The sequence below is a fragment of the Rhinoderma darwinii genome, chromosome 2, assembly GCF_050947455.1.
Source record: "Rhinoderma darwinii isolate aRhiDar2 chromosome 2, aRhiDar2.hap1, whole genome shotgun sequence".
Lineage (NCBI taxonomy): Eukaryota > Metazoa > Chordata > Amphibia > Anura > Rhinodermatidae > Rhinoderma > Rhinoderma darwinii.
Genome location: NC_134688.1, coordinates 443,747,725 through 443,768,664, shown reverse-complemented (window position 1 = coordinate 443,768,664; position 20,940 = coordinate 443,747,725). Strand labels below are relative to the sequence as shown.

General features: G+C 37.0%; 1 protein-coding gene across 3 annotated transcripts in view; it reads right to left on the bottom strand.

Moving 5' to 3' along the window:
• Positions 1–20,940, bottom strand: part of ROBO1 (roundabout guidance receptor 1) — an 890,328-nt gene that overhangs the window by 74,378 nt on the left and 795,010 nt on the right. For all 3 annotated transcript variants that reach the window (XM_075854473.1, XM_075854474.1, XM_075854475.1), the window contains 6 exons: positions 20,373–20,493; positions 17,422–17,560; positions 16,696–16,823; positions 8,792–8,916; positions 6,737–6,908; positions 3,178–3,383 (listed from right to left, as the gene is read on the bottom strand). In XM_075854473.1, the coding sequence (XP_075710588.1) occupies positions 3,178–3,383; positions 6,737–6,908; positions 8,792–8,916; positions 16,696–16,823; positions 17,422–17,560; positions 20,373–20,493 (891 nt within the window). The remainder of the gene's footprint in view (positions 1–3,177; positions 3,384–6,736; positions 6,909–8,791; positions 8,917–16,695; positions 16,824–17,421; positions 17,561–20,372; positions 20,494–20,940) is intronic.

The window sequence follows — 20,940 nt, the reverse complement described above, 5'->3', positions numbered from 1 at the left end:
TGACAATCATTCACAGGCATTAAAACCGTGGACATTTGGTTTGTGCGTTCACTGCAGAAATACTCAAATAGTCCGAAAAACACCATTTTTTAATATATGCTAAAATATGTGAAATTTTCAGTAAAATGCAGAGCAGCCTTCGGCCTCACACATACTACAGCAAAATTGCTGGATTCTAGTTGGATTCACACATGCAGTTTTTAGGGCAGTTTTTAGTGCAGTTTTTTGAGCCAAACACTGAAGTGAATACAAAAGAGGAGCTGTGTAAGTCTCTTCTTTATACTTTACCTTCATTTTGTATCCACACAGGAGCTTAGGGGCTACTAGGGGATGTACCCTGGGCGACGAGGGGGGAGCCACTTTGCCTTGGCTAGGGTATTAAATACAAAGCTAGGGCAGCAAACTGAGATTTTGCCACGGGTGACGGAAATCCTAGCTACTGCTCTGTATCCAGTGGCGTAAGTAACGCTGTAGCAGCCATAGCGGCTGCTTTGGGGCCCGCGGTGTGAGGGAGCCCATGCCGCCCGCCGGCACAGGATTCCCCATGACAGGTGGCTCCGCTATTTCTGTTACAGCGGTAGCAACGCCACATTGAAAACTATGTATCTCCCTGCTCTGCCATTTACTAGACTACAGGCCACGTTCGGCCTACAGCCTATCAGGCGCAAGGTCAGGATCCCTGCGAAGGCGAGCGTGATGAAGTCATTGGATCACGCCGGCCTACGCGAGGATCTCGTCGGCGTTGATTCTTTGGAACAGCTCCGTTTGTCAAGGGAATGGGACCTAGGTGAGTATAACGTTTTTCTGTTTTATTTGTTTTGGAGGGGGCACTATCTACAAAGGGGAGGAGGGGGCTGTATGGTACTATCTACAGGGGGGTGAATGGCACTATCTAGAGAAGGGGCTGTATGGTACTATCTACAGTGGGGGCCGAATGACACTATTTACAGGGGGGCTGTATGGCACTACCTACAGGGGGGGGGGAGCCTGTATGACAATATCTGCAGGGGGGCTATATGGCACTATCTACCGGGGGGCTGTATGGCACTATCTACAAGGGGAGGAGGGAGCCACTATCTACAAGGGGGAGGTGGGAACACTATCTACAATGGGGTGCTGTATGGCACTGTCATCAAGGAGGGGGCACTATCTTTAAGGGGGTGCTGTGTGGTACTGTCTACAAGGTGGAAGGGTGGCACTATATACAAGGCGGTGTGTGTGACACTATCTACAGAGGGGTATGTATGGCAGAATGTACAGGGGGAGCGTATGGCAGAATGTACTGAGGGTGTGTATGGCAGAATCCAAAGGGGACACAATCTACTGGGGGGCACTATCTACAAGCGGGGCTGTGTGTGGCACCCAGGGAAGGTGGAGCAGTCAAAAGTTTGCTATGGGGCCCAGTCTTTCCTAGTTACGCCCCTTTCTATATCCACTCCTCGGTTTGGCTAAAAAAAATAAAATAAGGCATTCTTTTGGGGAGACAACTTTTTTGAAATTCATGTTTTTATCTCCTCATTTTTTTAATGAAAATTGTTTACAACTGACACAGTTTATGATTTTTATTATTTTCTATGTGATGTAACTTTTTCTGCAATGGTCAAAAAGGCTGCAACTTTAAGCAGCTATTAACTCTGAGGTTGTTTTGGATCTCACTTTAATGTGACACAATGACCAACATTTATTAAGCAGTTTATAAGAGGTTTTGGTGTAAAATGCCCCCCAATTTCACAAATGGTAATGAGCAACAATTATTGTGCAAAAAAATTGCCACTCTTCTCATCATTCACCAAATGTGACAAGTGGGAATGATCTCCAAGGGGAGGTAATTTAAGCTGTAATTTAGTTGAAAATAATGCAAATTTTTATGTATATTTTATTATTTTGCCTCTTAAGTTCAAAATGCACCAAATTTGTTGAGACGTGCAGCTTTTAAGAAATTTGCTGCAAATCATGCCAACTATCTAAGTAACTAAGTCTGGCGTAAGCTCCTGTTCATATCACATTTTAGGTCTACGTTTATCATATACGTTACAAACATAGACAAAATTATGCCATTGTAATGCCCCAATCTCGGCTTTTTTTTAAGTGTTTGACATATAGATATCTGTTTGCATCCTTTTGTGTATACGTTTATAGGGGTTATGCGGGACCGAAAAGTATTAGCAGTTCAGTCACTGCAGTATGTGAGCACACTTGCTAATATATATTCCGGTCCCTGTCGTGCTGATTATGAGATTTTAATAGATTATTACAGTGCTGGTGGGGGACCAAAAGTCTAGTTGCACAGTCTTCCTTGACAACACGAGTCATCGTCATGTGACCGGCGGAGCCTGCGGTCACATGACGAAGGGCCTTGACTTTCGGTCCCCCACCAGCACTGTAAAAATCGATTAAAATCTCATAATCAGCGCGACGGGGACGGAATGTATATTAGCGAGTTCACTCACACTGCAGTGACTACAATGCTAATAATTTGCAGTCCCCACATAACCCCTTTGAGGCATATGTAAAACATCTTTTTTTCTACCAAAAAGGAGTTAAAAATGGAAATATTTAATGTCTGCAAACATAATATTTATTATTGCAGCAATATTTCTGCTTATAGAGTTAAAATACATGAACCACCTTTTTTTAAAACGAAGGCAAAGCGAGGTACAATGTGGGCCTATAGAGTTCTATGGGCGGCATAGTGTTGGTCAGTTCATGGATGCATATATAGAACAGTATGTATATATATATATATATATATATATATATATATATATATATATATATATATATATATACACATGTATATAACTTTTTTATTTAATACTTGTATAACAAAAACATTTTGGACAATAAACAGATGATTGAAACTGTACAGTATCTCTAGTAGTTATTAAAATGGCTACAATGTATCCATTGGTTTGTACATTTTCCTCTTAGGGACATTAAAAATATATATAAAAAAAAAAAAATTATCAGGTTTCAAACATCTTAAATAGATCTAGTGTAGATACATAAAATGTATTATTATTATTATAATTATTATTATTATTTTTAAACTTTTATTAATTATTATTTAAAGTCATATGAAATGTGGAACTTTTGAGAATAAAATCTTAAATTGTCCTTTAAAGATGTAAGTAATAAAACTAGGAAATCTCACAGACTGGCTAACTTTCTACGCACCTTAGCATATCTGATCTGCAGAGCTCCCATCTCCAGCTGCTTAATTCTAGATTCCTGGGTGTTGACAAGGGTGCCATCTTTCCTCCAGTAGATTGTGGGAACTGGAATTCCTGTAGCTACACAATTTAAGAGTAAAGTGCCGTCAACGGCTACTGTTTGATTCTGAGGACCTTGGCGGATGACTGGTGGGGGACGGTCAGCGACCACTGCCAAAGAAAATAACAGGAAATACATGTCTGCAACTGGGAGCAATTTTCTAATCAATCAATCAAGTAACAAAAGTTGCTGGAGGCTTTGAAACAAGCTAAAGATAATTATGCGAGTAATTAAACTAGAAATCATACATTATTCAGGGAGAATTTTATGATAAGCAAGACACGGAATACTGAAACACTATCTCTTGTCTGAAGAAAAAGATGTGCACAACTTGCTGGCATTTTCCACGCATCCTATGAAAAAAGGCGACTTCAGAAATGAAACAGGAATTTTCAATTCTCTTCCAATGACTTAATAGCATGAAGTGCTGAGTGGCAAAATATAGTGTTTCACCGTTCTTATCCGCAAAAATGACACAGTGGGGTGAAAGAAAAACATTAGTTCATCGCAAAACGATCCATTTCTCAGCTTTTAGCCATTTTACGCTAATGCAAAAACAGATGTTTGGATGACATGCTAGAAATGAACATCAACATGCTTCTCATATAAAGTTTTCATGCAAAGATCTCAGATTTGTATTTGGCATCTGTGATTTTAATATTAAAGAAGTTGTAGAATAATTTCTCAATTTCTTTAAGTGTTGTGTTTAGGGTAAAGTGTAGAATCACTTATGGCCATTATTAGAACTGACATTGGTAGAGACATTTCTGTAATAAAACATAAAGTTCAGTGTATAAGGCTATGGGTCACACGTTGTTAAATCCACAGACTATTCAACAGATCCCATTCATTTCTATGGAATTCAAACTAATAAAGTTAGAGAAAAAAATGGAAGGAAGCAAGGAAAGAAAGAAAGAAAATAAAAAGAAAGAGAGACAGAAAGAGAGAAAGAAAGAGAGAAAGAAAGAGAGAAAGAAAGAGAGAAAGAAAGAAAATAAAAAGAAAGAAAGAGAGAAAGAAAGAAAGAAAGAGAGACAGAAAGAGAGAAAGAAAGAGAGAAAGAAAGAAAGAGAGACAGAAAGAGAGAAAGAAAGAGAGAAAGAAAGAGAGAAAGAAAGAAAGAGAGAAAGAAAGAGAGAAAGAAAGAAAGAGAGACAGAAAGAGAGAAAGAAAGAGAGAAAGAAAGAGAGAAAGAAAGAGAGAAAGAAAGAGAGAAAGAAAGAAAGAAAGAAAGAAAGAAAGAAAGAAAGAAAGAAAGAAAGAAAGAAAGAAAATAAAAAGAAAGAAAGAGAAAGAAAGAAAGAAAGAAAGAGAGAGAGAGAGAGAGAGAGAGAGAGGGAGAAAGAAAGAAAGAAAGAAAGAAAGAGAGAAAGAAAGAGAGAAAGAAAGAAAGAGAGACAGAAAGAGAGAAAGAAAGAGAGAAAGAAAGAGAGAAAGAAAGAGAGAAAGAAAGAGAGAAAGAAAGAAAGAAAGAAAGAAAGAAAGAAAGAAAGAAAGAAAGAAAGAAAGAAAGAAAGAAAATAAAAAGAAAGAAAGAGAAAGAAAGAAAGAAAGAAAGAGAGAGAGAGAGAGAGAGAGAGAGAGGGAGAAAGAAAGAAAGAAAGAAAGAAAGAAAGAAAGAGAGAGGGAGAAAGAAAGAAAGAAAGAAAGAAAGAAAGAAAGAAAGAAAGAAAGAAAGAAAGAAAGAAAGAAAGAAAGAAAGAAAGAAAGAAAGGCGAAGGGAAAAAGGAAGTAAAGAATGAGAAGGAAGCAAGGAAAGAAAGAAAGAAAATAAAAAGAAAGAGAGACAGAAAGAGAGAAAGAAAGAGAGAAAGAAAGAGAGAAAGAAAGAAAGAAAGAGAAAGAAAGAGAGAAAGAAAGAGAGAAAGAAAGAAAGAAAATAAAAAGAAAGAAAGAGAAAGAAAGAAAGAAAGAAAGAAAGAAAGAAATAGAGAAAGAAAGAAAGAGAGAGAGAGAGAGAGAGAGAGGGAGAAAGAAAGAAAGAAAGAAAGAAAGAAAGAAAGAAAGAAAGAAAGAAAGAAAGAAAGAAAGAAAGAAAGAAAGAAAGAAAGAAAGAAAGAAAGAAAGAAAGAAAGAAAGAAAGAAAGAAAGAAAGAAAGGCGAAGGGAAAAAGGAAGTAAAGAATGAGGAGGGAGGAAAAAAAGTGAGGAAAAAGGAAGGACGGACGGAAGGAATGATAGGGATTGTGGAACGAAGAAGTGCTAAGGAGGATGAAGGAAAGGGGAAAAAGATAAAGGAAAAAGGGAAGAAAGGCCAGGGGATCATAAGTTATACATGTGAAGAATTACAATGAGTATATATATATTCTTTCTTTCTTTCTTTCTCTCTTTCTTTCTCTCTCTATATATATATAATTGAAAAAAAAATATTTGCTAGCAGTTATATGGGACATATTCATTTTTATTCCCTTTAGCACACTTACAATTAATATATGGTGACAGCATATTGGACACCAATTGTGTGCTAATACGCTCAGATTTCATTATAAATATCCCTGATTTCATGGCACTAGACGGAAGCTTAGCCACATTTTCTTTACAGACTGCTGCCAGATCCTTTCTTTCTCAAGTACTTTTATAACTTCCAGCGCTGATCCTAAAAAGCTTTCCATGCCTAGAACTACCCAGCTACAGGCAATCACATTAGCATCATGTGGTTATGTATTCACCAATGAAAACTATTGACGATATTGAAGCAATAAACACCAATTTCTTGGTAACATTTACACCAAAAAAATGTAAAAAATAAATCACTAGCCTGAAGGTCACAGGACAGCTTTGTGAATACATCAAGCGTGCGTGTGTGTGTGTGTGTGTGTGTGTGTGTGTGTGTGTGTATGTGTGTGTGTGTGTATGTGCGTGTATGTAAAACTACTGTAGCCGCACATGATTAGTTCCCTTTCTGTATGCCTAATCCTGGTACAGCTTGCTTTGGGCTGCTCCAACGGCATGAGATCTTAAGATACACAACTTGTACCAGTAAGAGTATCCCCATGGTTTAGTAAATCCTTCCCGTAGGATTGTTTTACTTTACTAAATTAATTCCATCTTAAATTTAGCACTGCCAAAACCGCAGTGTGACTTTTATGAAGCACTCTTGAACTGGTATTTCTGCTATGTGCCAATCAATTCCAAATATATTTCTTATAAGATCAATAAACTATTGTATCATAAAGCTTAATTCATTCCAGAGATAATATTGCTAAAATATTACCATTATGGCTACACAAAAGTCACACACTGCGCTCAAACCACGCACATCGGGGAGCCAGAGATCCCGCTCCTGGCACTGACAGCCAATTATAAAACCAAAACAGCACTAATTAAAAGCATGCTTAACGCAGAAAGTTGTAAAACACGGAGATGCTTGGAAAGACTTTTTTTTTTTAGGAGAAAGGATTACAAGATAAGGGAATTCTCTGTGTCCTTGAAAGCTTTTGAATTAAAAACTGTTTGTTCTTTACCATCCGTAACCTCTAAATAGGCCTTTGTTGTAATGCTGCCCGCCACATTTAGAGTCTGGCAGATATAATAGCCAACATCAGACTTCTGGACATTAACGATCGTAAGGTCACCGGTTTGGGACACGGAGAAGCGGCTGGATGACTGAGGAGGTTGGTAGGAAAAGAGAAGGTTCTAAAATAGAAAACAAAGAAAAGTAAGAATTGTGTAAGTTCTACAAAAGTGTTCTTATAGTCTTTATGTGATTCTAGGTTTCTACAGTTTTGTAAATATTTTCTAAGAATTTTGTGATTCAATAACTTTAGCATAAACTTTACATCAAACCACTGATCCCTACAAAGAACCCCATTAAAATGGCAGGACAGAAGGGCTTAGTATTACTTTCACCGCCAGGCCCTCTCCATGACCCTTGGGACAATTCTCTACCCCCTTGTTCCTCTGTAGAGTCCTGCTCAGATACTTACTACCCAATAGCAAATGGGATGTGACCAGATAAAAGTGGGCCCTCTCTCTCTCCAAGACCCCCATAGCAGCCTCATGGTTTGCCTATGGTACTTAGGCGCTTTTACAAGCAAATATAAGCAGTGCACATAAAAGAGGTTGGCCCCATCATGCTGCAGATTTATCACAGGACAGTAAAGCTTAATGCTAGTCCCTATCAAAACCCTCAAAATACATGTTAAAAGGGAAAAAAGATTAGTATTCAAATTATATACAGTATATATATATATATATATATATATATATATATATTTATTTATATTAAACAATACCAGGAATATAAATGGATTTTCACATTTACCTATGTTTATAGTAAATACATTCAAAAATTCTGAATTTAAAGTAACTGATTTTAATGTCAATTCATTTCACTGTGCCCTAGGGACAGTCATACAAATTGCACAGCAGAGATAGGAATGCCATGTTCTAGAGCAATAGTCAAGTTCAGCCAACCTTCTATCTCGTTTCCTACAGCACATCCCCCATTTTAATTAAATGCAAAATTATTCACAGCTCATTGCGTTCTGCAACATATCACAAAGTACACATGTAAGATGTTATTAAGCTCTGCCGATACCTCTGTATTATTATGCTATTAAATATACCTGGTCTATTATCTCTCAGGGTGAACATTTTACATTTGGATACTATTCAGATAAAATATACAAATTTATTTTAGCCAAACAGCCTTCTTGTAATTCAAAATACTGACAAACTAGAACAGATTAAAGATGTTCATAATTGATTATCAATGTTGTATACAATTATTTTTTTATTGTTTTTTTTAAAATAAATATTTTATCATTTTAATGGTGCGGCATTATTTTTTTTAATAAATGTATTTATTTATATATTCATATTATGCCTTTATTAATTAACTTGCATTACTATGTTGTATACAATTACAAACATATTTTATTTGAAATGTTTTATATTTAGATTTTTTATTATATTTAATGGAATTTAACAAATTTTATTGAAGAAAATATATATATATATTTAATGTGTGTATGTATATATATATATATGTATTATGTATGTATTATGTATATATTTATTTTTTCATAATAATATGCCCTTTACAAATACCTTGCTATGTTTTTTTTGGTATCTGAGACTCACTCGGATATCTATTTTAAAAGCCGTATCATAAGCATGAAACTACATAACACTCTGCGGTGTAATGAGAAATCTTTGGTTGCTGCTTGATAAATGGATGACCTTTAACTGATGTAATCAAACCCTTGTTTATCTTGGAATAATACACGTCTAACGTGAAATAAATTGTACCTGTCAGTTCATTTATGGATCTGCTGCTGTTAATGATGTATGCGCCTTCTTTACCTCAATGACAGCCATTTTGATATCCAAATTTAGCAGAATGCTCATCCTCAGCAACAAATCAATTGCAGCAACGTGTAAAGGTGATTATAGTAATTCAACATTGTTTTCACACTTAGAGCATTTACGGTTGACACTTGATGGAAATTTGATGGAGATTTGATGCATATCATTTAGATTTCATGGGTATTTATAAATCTACTAAAGTACATTACCTGGCTGCCCTCCTTCTGCCAAAAGATTGCTGGTTGAGGGTTTCCTGTTGCTTCACATTGAAATGTGACCGTACGTCCCAATGCAACCACCTGATCACGTGGCTTCACCACAAAATTTGGAGGTTCTAAACAAAATATACATATCAGTGAAACGGTGGAAATTTTAAAATCTTTCTTCCCACTCGGCAATTTCAAAATGTTATGAAAATTAATACTTTGATAGGCTGACCGGCTGATCCGCCAAAATGGATCATAGTTCATAAAGAATTTAACACACTCTGGGGATTTCTAGAAGTCAGAGCCATCTTCATGTATTGTGAATGTTGAAGCTAGGTCAACACAATACACTCTATTACTTTACAGAGCAGCACGAATGGAGAATGAAAATTACACATCTGTATTTGCCGTAAGGGCAAACTCTTGCAGTTTGTTTCTTTTAAGTTGGTTTATACAGTTGATTTGGTCAATCTGGCTGGAAATAAACAGGATATGTAAAGAACCATATGTGACTTGTGTTCCCCTAACAACTACGTAGGTTAGAGGGAAAATATGACTTTGCACCTGGGAAAGTGATACAAAACTCTGCACTCAAAAAGAGAGAGATGTAGTTTTTGTTAGACAGACGTTTACATTCTGTAGTGATTGTCTCATATTTGTGATCTCACGCTATTAATACTATAGTGTTGCTAGTTTTTATTGTACTATGGAGGTGGCCCCTGTGGAGCTCAAAATGGACCCTCTTCCTTGAGCCACTGCAGAGCTGGGGCAGACAGAATCAGAACTGGGACCCACGTCATGGCTTCCCCCAGCATATTGATAGGGGTCCTGGGAGTGTGACTTGGGTTGATTGCCCTGGGGGCCTCATTCTGAAAGTGGTTGACAACCCCTTGAAGTCCTGCATGAAAAGGATTTGGAAATCGGAACGGGAAATGGGAACAAGCTAGCTACCCCAACCTCCACATGCCTGAGTGCATTAGCATGGCCTACCTCTACGGCAGATAGTCTACTCAATTACTATTATGAGTGCAGAATGGTCTACATCCTACTGGAAATAACATTTTTATTGTATTCCTTGATCTGACTTCAATCTATAGCCATGAACCTACACTTACTGACTATCACATTCCTTTATGGGCACAATATGAGATGATCATAATAGGTCATGTTCATAGATGAGGTAGAAGAAGTCCACCATGGCAGCTGCTGAACAGTGTATCAAATCATCGGTGTATAAAAATCAGATACTGAATACATGTGATAATCAAATATGACATTTATCCTATTCCTTGATGTTGGGGTTGACAGCACTATATGGTTAACCCACCAACCTTCTAGAGGTCAGGTACATGGTCTTATCTAAAGTATATTTTCTGTGTATATTTTTTGCACATTTAACATATATAAACATACTGAAGTTTGAATACACTTTAATTTAATTTAAGTAAAATTCACAGAAACCCCTCTCAATTACAAATATAAATGTTAAAATCAAACTTTAACTACCGTACTTCGTATTAGCTAAGCAAGGGTAAGCCAAAATATGAACGGAAAATTAAATTTACAAGCAAAGGAAAAGGATTAACAAAGTAAAAAGAGGAGTTATGGAAAATAAAAAGCAATGAAGTGGAATAAGAAACAAGCCAGAACGATTCAGTCAGAGCCATAGGACTGTTATGGCTGTTGTGACGACCACAGAACATTTTCTTGTTTAACAAGCTTTGATGCCCACCCGTGTGGAATTATTTGCCTTTATGCCATATAATTTTCTCTTAGCAAATTAAATTATGTTCATGCTGAGATATCTAAATGCTCAGGGTGCGTGCTCGATTCCAAGTCTTGGAATCCAAGTTTGAATTTCCAAAAAATCATCTTGCTTTATACACATACTAACTATAGTAGCAGAACATCGTGGAGACAATGTCCTGTATGCACTGTACAGCTTGCACTGGAAATCACTTAGTCTTACAAGGAATCAGTATAAAATCTGTAGAAAGTCCTTTAGTGAATGATGAGTTAATCATATAACTCTGGGCAATATAGGCAGGGGCATACACTCGGGCTCAGATTTTGCCTCCCACCCAACCCTTCCCATCCTTTGTAGAAAAAGTAGATGGCGTAAAGCTTGGACAGTTTTATGGTTTTCCCTCCCTTGTTCACTAATGTTGTGGTAGAAGTAGAAGAGGAGCAATGGGTAGGTCCAGACCACTTATGGCCAGGGAAGATTTGAACCCTGGAGTGGAGGGTGGTCTGGCAGAGGACATGATGTCTCCTCATTGGAGTTTTCACACAGCTATCAATTACCTGTCAGATAAAATGAACAGATACCATAAATATTGAAAGCCTCTGTTTGCCCCCACAGTACATAGGGAATGGGTGCCCTTTAATTCCACAATGATGTCATCAGATTTTTTATTTTGCAATACCACATAAAGCACTATATAGTATGTTTGTTAATAGAAATGTGTTAAGAAACAGAATAAAAAATAGCTCTCTTGAAGCCATACTGCAATGTTTATTAATATAATTATGAGATTTGATTGAATTTAAGAAGATGGGTAACCCTAGTGCCTAGAGAGCATCAGGTGCATATTACCTTATAACTTTGTCAAAATTACCAGTGTTTTCAGGCTGACGTAATTCCTACCGGTATTTCTGGTTTGCCAGTGACAAATGAAACATAGAGGTTGACTGGGTAATGGAGGCCAGTGATGATGGGATGGTGTTCCAGACATGATATATAACAGGATGAATATAAAATGATGAATAATAAAATTCCAACTTACCAGAAACAACTAAAAAATAAAAGGAAACAAAAAGATGTGTAAAGTAAAATGAACAGAAAACATGAAAAAAACAACAAATATAGCAAGAAAAAGAAAAGAAAATGGCAAAATAAATTAATTAAATGTCAAAATTATAACGATGATAAAATGTTTATTCTGCTTTATTTAACAATGACATTTTCTACTTATAATCCAAAACATGGACCCCGGCCATAGATTTCACTATTGAATCGATTAAGGTTCCAGATGGATAAGGGTAAATCTATTACTTCAAACGCCTGTCTATAAGCTCTATACAATCATGCTGTTGTTGTTTTGTTTTTTTTAGTGCAATTTATTTCTGCTATTTTAATTCTATTAAAATGTCTACAATTACATCCACATAAAAAAATGAAACAAGTTTGCACATATACGTCTTTATTTGGTTTTATAAAATTTTTACATGATTATTTCATGTCTTTTCTGCTCAATGTATATCATTTATTTCCCATGGAACAAATGAAGTAGAAAGAATCTTTAAATAAAATGGATATAGTCTTTATGATCCGCATCAGATCAAGATTTGAGGCAAATGGTTAGGACAAGTCAACACTATATTGACTTAACTTGGCAATTCAACTGTGGCATTTATCACCTTCAAAAGAAATAATATAAATTATGGGTCATTGTTTTATCGTTCATATATATAGTACTTCGGGATGTTTAAAGGGAATCCATCACTAGAGCAAAATATTTATAGACTATGAGACTACACTTTTAACCCTTCACTAAACATAGTCCAATGTGCTGATCAAAGGGGTTAATAGAGGCTCATTGCTTTGCCCTTATGTCAGTCATTCAACAGGAAAGTCACATGACACGTTTGGAAAAATTATTTACACTTTGGAGGGTCATTTAGTGGATAGAATTATGGCCACTAGAAAAGTTTTTTTTAGGGTATTGTATAGAAATCTGAAGTTTCAGTTTGCTTCAATGAACACTGTCTCACTATTGTAATACGAGTATATTTAGGATAATGGCTCTTTAAGAATTTGCCAAACAAATTGAATTTATCCAACTGGAGGATAACGCACAACAGAGAGTATTGTGTCATACAGCTAATGAAAAACTGTAAAATATTTACAGCACTTTAGAAAATGTGCCAAGGACACAAATTAAAATCGACTTCCCCAAGACACAAAAACTCCCAACACATCATGTTTAACATATTAAAATTTGTATCTGTTTCACAGCTGTTCAGTACACTGTAACATACATACAGATACAAGTGCAGGATATACAGAGAATATATTGGGGTTCATACAGGAACACTGCCTCTGAGATCATGAGAAAATATGGTGCTTGAAATGCGCATTATTATCATCAATATTTTGCACCATTTTTCCCCAGAAATACTAAAAACTCCAACAGTTAGCCATCACAATGTTCCAACATGTGTATGTATGAGCTCTTTAGTCACAATATTTGAGCCAAAATGTTAGGCCTCATGCACACGACCGTAGCCGTGTGCACTATCCATGATTATGGCACAAACAAGCCAAGGAGTGCCATCTGCAATCACGGACCATGCACATACAAGATGTGCATTGACGTTACGGAGCCCAGACCGCAAATTTGGCCACTAAAATTACCATTAGGTAATTGGCTCTTAGGATAGAATATGCCCTATACTATCCTCAATTTCGGATAGTATGCGGACCGTAATGCACGGTCATGTGCATGAGGCCTTAGACTTTTCATACAGGTTTTCCTCTCTAGAAAAAGTAGTGAAAAATATCTGAAATGTCTAAAAAAAAAAAAGTTAAACACCTGCTAGAAGATTACAGGAAATTAAACATAAAAATGTCCTATCACTGCCAACAGTAGTATGGTCTACATTGTAGCCTTAAAGGTCTGGGGCCTGGATTCTGATCCGACCTTGGACAACATTGGAATAGTTTGTATGTCCTTCCCCTCTATTAGCCCGGGATTTATCAAAAAAGTTTCCTCCCATGCTCCAAAAATATACTGATAACTTCCTATAAAATAGGCCTCAGTAAATCTAAGGTAGGGAAATGAAAATTGGCAAACAACTAAATACATTTTGAGTCCAATTAGTAATAAAATTCAGAAAAGCCATATTCCCTAAGTTCCAATTGGATTGCTCCTTTCATGCGTAATTCACATGGCTGTATTAAAGCTTTCTGTGAATGGCATATATTGGATCCCGTCACGGGAAATTTAGGTTTTTCTGCAAACATTTTTCCCATGACTTTATCCAATCTCATGTTTAAGGCTCTATTCACATCAGAGTTGTTCATTTCCATTGTTCTGCTCCAACATAAAAGCAGAACAATAAATATGACAGCAGAGACGGACACGTCGCATGACAGACACCAACAGTGCCCGACGGACCACATTGACTATAACTGGGGCCATCAGGTTTCCGTCATGGTGTTCGTTATTTCACCAGATAAAAAAGTGCTGCATGCTACGCTTTTTTGTCTGCCATTTTTGACAAGTTTTGCAACGGAGCCTCCAAAGCAGATGTAAACACAGCCAAAGGCTATATACACGGCATTAAGACAGAGACGTAATAATAAGGCTGTGTAAATGGAGCCTAATAGAGAGAACAATTCCAATAATGATGTGATTCCCTAATATACAAGCATAGCTTTAGGAAAGGTATGCTGTAAGAAATATAATAAACAGAATATCAGTTGACACAAGTCATCATCAATGTGTGAGGTCTGACGACTTGTGCAAACAACACGTTTCAGGACCTTTCTTAACTTTCAAACATATAGGAAGATAATTATGTCTCATAAAATCCCTTTAGCAATTTTCTTTTTTAATAGAGACAAGGGGGAACATGCTACGTACATATAAAACCTCTGATGTCATTGTCCAATAAGATTACTTTAATTTTTTTTTCGAAGATGGGTAAAAAATTGACATGATATATTTTTTCTATGGGCATCTTCAATTAAGATGCTCTGTACTTGTATTGTTTTTATTTATTTTTTGCTTTGCCTCTTCTAAAGATTCCGTAAAAATATTTTCCCCACACACAGGCTCAGGCTGTGAGTCTACTGTATATAGAAACAGGTGGGTGTAAGGACTACCGGACTGATACTCGGAGGGAGAGGAAGCAGAGTCCCCAGGCAGTGGTATTTTAAAAGTTATTTAAATGGATGTCAGATGAGTATTTTTTTTATATCCCCCAGAACAACCATAAAAAATATTTTGTTTGATTTGGGAATCTGATTATCTGCCCTTGCCAAACCCTCTTTTTTCTTTGCACTATGCTGTATAAATACTCCCCTGTATGCGATATGTTTGTTTCTATAGAATAAAAGGAGAGATGAGTGGTAGCGGTGAAAAGACCATGTATATCCAGACCAGGAATGTACTTCTTTTCATGGTCCTTTTATCATAGAGAATCAATACAAAAGGTAAACATGGTTGATGTGATGAAAGTTTAAATCCCGCTAAACACTAACCCTCAAAGATACATTGCTCTTAACCTCCTTTGAAGAAAACCTACAGATTACAGTCGGAAGTTCAGAACAGATAATCTACTCTATAAACACGCCGATGTCTTTTTCCCACAATAAGGTTATTATTCCTATGAACTGTATAGTGCTCTGATCTCACACAGAGAATCCTATAGAAATGCATTGCTGACCTAAAGTATTAAAACAGATAGCACCCCAATGCAGTGTGGTCAGCATGTCAATGGCCAAATGTATATCTAGGACACCATTATCGATTTAACCAGAGGAGGGGAGAGGACATGGATGAAATGGAGGGAGCGGGGCATGTTTCAGAAAATTTGATTTCCCCCATAGATCCAGAGAAATAAAAAAATATATAACGCATGAGCCAATCTGCCCTAAAAGAGAAAAAAAATCTTCCTGACTCCAAGTGGCGATCAGACAGTATAAAACATTTAGACAAGGAGTTGTTTGCTTGAATAATTGATTGACTTAACTTTTTCAGAAGAACAAGGAAAGCGCCTGGTCAATCAATCAATCAATCAATCAATCAATCAATCAATCAATCAGCTATCAACAGCCACCCCTCTGACTTCTTAAAAAAAAATTGCCAGGTCTTATATGCGACTCTATCCGAGAGTAGCAGAGGTTAGAGGGAGAGATGCTGAACTCGGGGATATATAGTTTTCTGTAATTTGATTTAGTAATCTCAATTTAAAATCTGTTTAAATGCCAGAACCCATAGACAAAGCCTGTGAGTCCTGCTTAACCTGCCCACACAGTGCTGATTGCCAGACTTTTATGTATACAAACTCATACAGGAAGATCTGTCAATCACTGTGTATGGGCGGGGTAAGCAGGACTCACAGGCTTTCTCTATGAGTTCTGGCAGCATATAAGCAGCTTTTTTCATTAAATTACTGAATCAAATCACAGAAAACCATATATATCCCCGAGCTCAGCATCTCTCTCTCTATCCTATGATGCCCTCAGATAGAACAGATCTCCTTTAAAGAGACTATTTAGCAGTTGGTTTAATTATTGTAGGGCACCCTACCCAAGCTGCTGCAGAACCTTTATTAGAAGTGGAAAAGCAGATTCATGTCAATCAGAATGATGCTACTTGGTGTGGAAACTACAAACTGGGTTAGGGTGTTTTCTGAAGAGGAGCGGCAGCTGAGGTCAATAGTTTTTTTATAACTGCCTCTGAATAAAATATATATTTTTAGATAAGACCTATGTTAAAAATGTCATGTTTATCTTTACATTGAACATTTATGTAACGCTGGTCATGTATGCTACAGTCATTAACATGAATGAGTCTCTATGCAAATCAAGAGGCCTGCAAAATGTATTATTTGCGTAGTACTGGCATCCAGCAGAGGGTGACGTATATTGTTTCTGAGTTGGATGTAAATGTGACCTAAATGTAAAAGTCACAGGAAAAATATATACATCAATTTTAAATAAATATGACATGTAAATATAAATCGCAACGAAAAATAAATTATAATGACTTAATCGTATCAGTCATTTTCTAAGCATTGACCAGACTGGAGACAGCAAAGGAAGTGACAATACTGTTGAATGAGCTTTACTAGTTGAAGTCTTGTCTATCTACTGTTGATAGGTCACCAAGCCTTACCTTGAACAGTGAGGACAGCTGAGGCTTCTGCTTTGCCAACCATGTTTTCTGCAATGCACGTGTACGATCCCATATCTCCAGCTATTACCTTACGAATCTTGAGTGTGTGGTCATCCCGGATTTCATACCTTCAAAGAATCAAACATTGTAAATCAGAAATAATATTAAGACGTGTCTATGGACACGATCAGAAGAACTATTCTCTGTAAGCCACTTACATGCAAGATGATTTGTTACAACTGGAATGGTTTGACATGGGACAATCATTTTTATGGTGGAATAATCATTTCAATTCATTATTTTTGTCTTTATTGAGATAATCTGAAATTTAATCAGCACACTCGCTCAGATTACTTCTTAGAACAGCGAGCCTCAACCTTTCTTAGCTTGCAAGCCACGTTCAAGTATGACAGATGATATGATCACTGGATCTTACCCTGCTGATAACTGTCAATGAACTATAGAGCCACTGGTCGGAGAAACCTGGTTGAGAATGGTCTACGTATTGGCCTACTTATCAGCTTGTCTATGGACATCTTAAATAAAATACTTTAAAAAAAAACATCTTGGTACAACACCAGCTAGAATATGAAACTACAGCTAGTTTATGGTGATGCGCTATCTATAAATCCGATTTATTCTTGGATAGATCAGGCATAGATTACGGTACTTATATTTTAGAGTTGTTTTGTTTTACCCAACTTGGAAAAATAAATCCTAAAGTACCTTGTTTTAGGCAGATCCCCGTCATCTTTTCTCCAACGAACAGTAGGAACGGGATCACCTCGAGCCTCACATTTAAATTCAACACTGTCATCTACTGTAACGGCCATGTTACTTGGCCTTCTTACAAAGGACGGTCTTTCTGTAAGTAAAAACAAAGTAATTCATGTCAGCAGGCTTACTCAGAATATAGTCTGTAGGATTTTTGAATTCAATGGATCAAATGTTTTAGTGTAAACACATGGCATTCTGAAAACTCATGAAAATTTTTTATATGGTAAGTGTCAAATAATACCTATAAAAGCTGAACATGTGACCAGTTATGATTTACAGTATATCGGATGTTGATTACAACACTTCATTAATGGTGGAAGTGCAATAGAGGCTGCCATTGCAGCTGCTAGAAGGCACATGGAGAGGGGGACTAATTGCCCTAGTCTTTTCCCAAATGGGTAGTAAGAGTTAGCACAAGACTTCTACTCTCCACATGCCCCAAAAATAGAAACAGGAAATTGGGGAACCAGACTGAGGGTCATGTCATGTTTTTTTCCCTTCAAGATATGGGAAGGGCTGCTTCAATCTACTTTTAATTGCATCAATATATTTGCTGTTATCACTGTACACACAGAACATGTGATCAATAAGGTCTAATCGGTTATTTGTGAATCAATCTACAAGAAATAGATCCTAGTGGCATGGGATTGCCTCTAAAGTCATCTCCAAATGGTGTTACCATCTGCTGGACTTTTAGGGTACTATTGTTTTAGGGGCCAATTAATGTGTCAGAGCCTAGGCCCACAATAGGATTCTCTTGAACTCTGGTGGGCCAGTCTGACTTTGTGTGGCCTCCTCTATTTATACACACCCTGCACAAAAACTCATCCTTCTACTTAAGTTCAAGCCAAATAATCGCAATGTTCTTATTATTTTCTTAATATACTGTACATTATATTGTTACATTAGTTTACTTAATCGTCAACATCTTCCCCATATTTATTAAAAAGCTGGATGTTGAAAATACGAAAACTTTGCTTTTCCAAGCAAACCAAAATTTTCATTCTTAAATGTTAAATACTGGAAAAAAAAGATGTTTTACGCCTTTGATAAAAGTCTAGGTGTGGAACCAAGACTAAGAAGTTGTTTAAAAAATGATAAAAAAAAGGGGTTGTCTACTACTGGACAACTGATGACTGAGAGGTCATCAGTACATGACCTGTGGGGGTCCGACACCCGGACCCCGCACCGTTAAGCCACTCCGATTGCCTCCGGGCACTGGACGTCCATGCCGGAAGCAGTTGGCTCCGGTCATGGAATAGCGGCAGAGTTGCAGTACTGCAGCCCTGCTCCTATTCAAGTGAATAGGAGCAGAGCTGCAGTTCGACAGTACAGCTGCTATGCAATGTACAGAGCTTTGTACATTGCATAATGTGCCATTACATCCGGTGCCCACAGGCCACGGGAGCTGCTGATCGGTGCAGGGTTCGGGTATCGGATCCGCACCGATGATATACTGATGACCTATCTGGTGGATAGGTCATCAGTTGTCCGTAATGGACAACCCTTTTAAGGTTTATTTATTAATGAACTGAGGGTCTAGTTTCAATTACAGGAACACCACCTGCTCCCCAGTTGTTCAAGAGTGTCTTGCTATTATATGTATGTTTCATGGAAAAAAAAAGCTTCACCGTCAGTCAGAAAGCCTACAGAACTGTGAATATAGTTGAGAACGATGAAAAGCAAACTCCACTCTTGGTTACTAACCACAAAAATGGGCAGTTGCTTATGTTTCCCAGACTACTCCTGGCCGGAAGATACTAATAACTGCTCCTTTGGACATGTTTTACACTTTCATCAGACATGCAACATGAAACTTTCGGAAGCTGCGACAAATCAGAACGTAATAACACCATGAGCTTAAATACTGTTATTTTTAACTATATAATTGCAACCCAAGTTAGCTACTTTTACTATCACCATGAAAAGAATGCAGAAAATGATGATTACTTTCCTTCCAGGATTTGTAGTACTCTTTAATACTCTTCTCCAGAAGATATAATTATAATGACAGGCAATCACTAAAATGTTCTCTCTCACTTATTACAGCCAAAAATAACAAACAGCACCTGTTTCAACAAAATAATTTTATCCTATGGGACTTTTTTTGGTGCCGCCAGAACGCAGAATAAACTAATTAGATTAAAGCTAGATGTTTTGTGAAAAGCTAACACTGTTTATCTGCTGTTGATGATTTGAAGTCATCGACAATATATTCAACATCTGTAAAATGAGAGTTGAATTTTTACTTTTATTTTTTTGGCCTAGGTGATGGAATTAGAACTTTTAGCAAGTCGGAATTCTTAAAAATGTAGTAATTTTGTTACCCAAGTGGCTTAGAAGTACATACGTTATTACTTTCGTGAATTTAAGATTTTGAAGTTCTTTAAATAGTTGTGGGGGTCAAAAGCGATTGTTCCCTTTTTTTTTCAAAGTTAAGGTTACACCATAAAATTTCACAGGATTTTGACACAGCAAAAGAGTTAGCATTGGATTATAAAGTGGCATTTATTGGCCTCCATGATAACATCGCTGCAGCACTATAGGCAGTGACCGCTCCTTGTCTCATAAAGAAAATAACTTTGATAAAGAGAGCCACCCCAGCAAGCACAGCAGGTCTGGCTCCTGGAAACCCCAGCAATCACCTGTCATTGCACAGGAAAGTTGCGGATGGCCACTGCAGAGGAAATGTAGTATTACATGCCACCCATTCACATGCCAGCCATGGACAGGCTGGCACCTCAAGAGGGTGAGCTACTCTTACTTAGAGGCTGTCCGTTCTGGCTAATAGTCACAGATCGTAACCAGGAGACCCTTCCATGACATTTTGATAAACATCCTCATTAACGCTGGCCAAACACATTAAAAAAAATTCTATAAAAACTAAGAAAAACACTTACCTAATACTGTTAGTTCTGCTACTTCGCTTTCCCTTTCACCCACCATATTAGTGCCAACACACACATATTTTCCGGCGTCACTTTTTCGAGTGTACGTGATCATAAGTTTTCCTCCTCGTATCTGAAAAAGAATTGTAAATAGTTTTTTAAAGATTGTATTTTACGGCATCTGTACAGCCAATCATAATGTTCTATAATAAAGATAGTAATATTATTAACTTTCATGAACTTAACTCACATTACATTTTTATACAGTATCTAAAGGTTTGTTGTCACATAGTAACAGTACATACTGTATGTGTTCAAGCAGCAATGTGACTACCAGTAATACATTATGTGTGAGTGATAAAATGGAAAGAAAAATCCACAGCACCTAGCCAATACAGTGGGGAGAAGAGGACTGCGTTGTTCATGGAAGTCTCATTAAGGGACTATGCAATAATTTCACTCACAAGCACTAAATGAGATGGATTTGACTGAGTGGAGTAAGATTAAGTGTTCAGGTAGAGAAAAAGTATAAAGTTTCACATACATGATTGTCAAAGCCTTTTGGGATATTTGAAGTTGC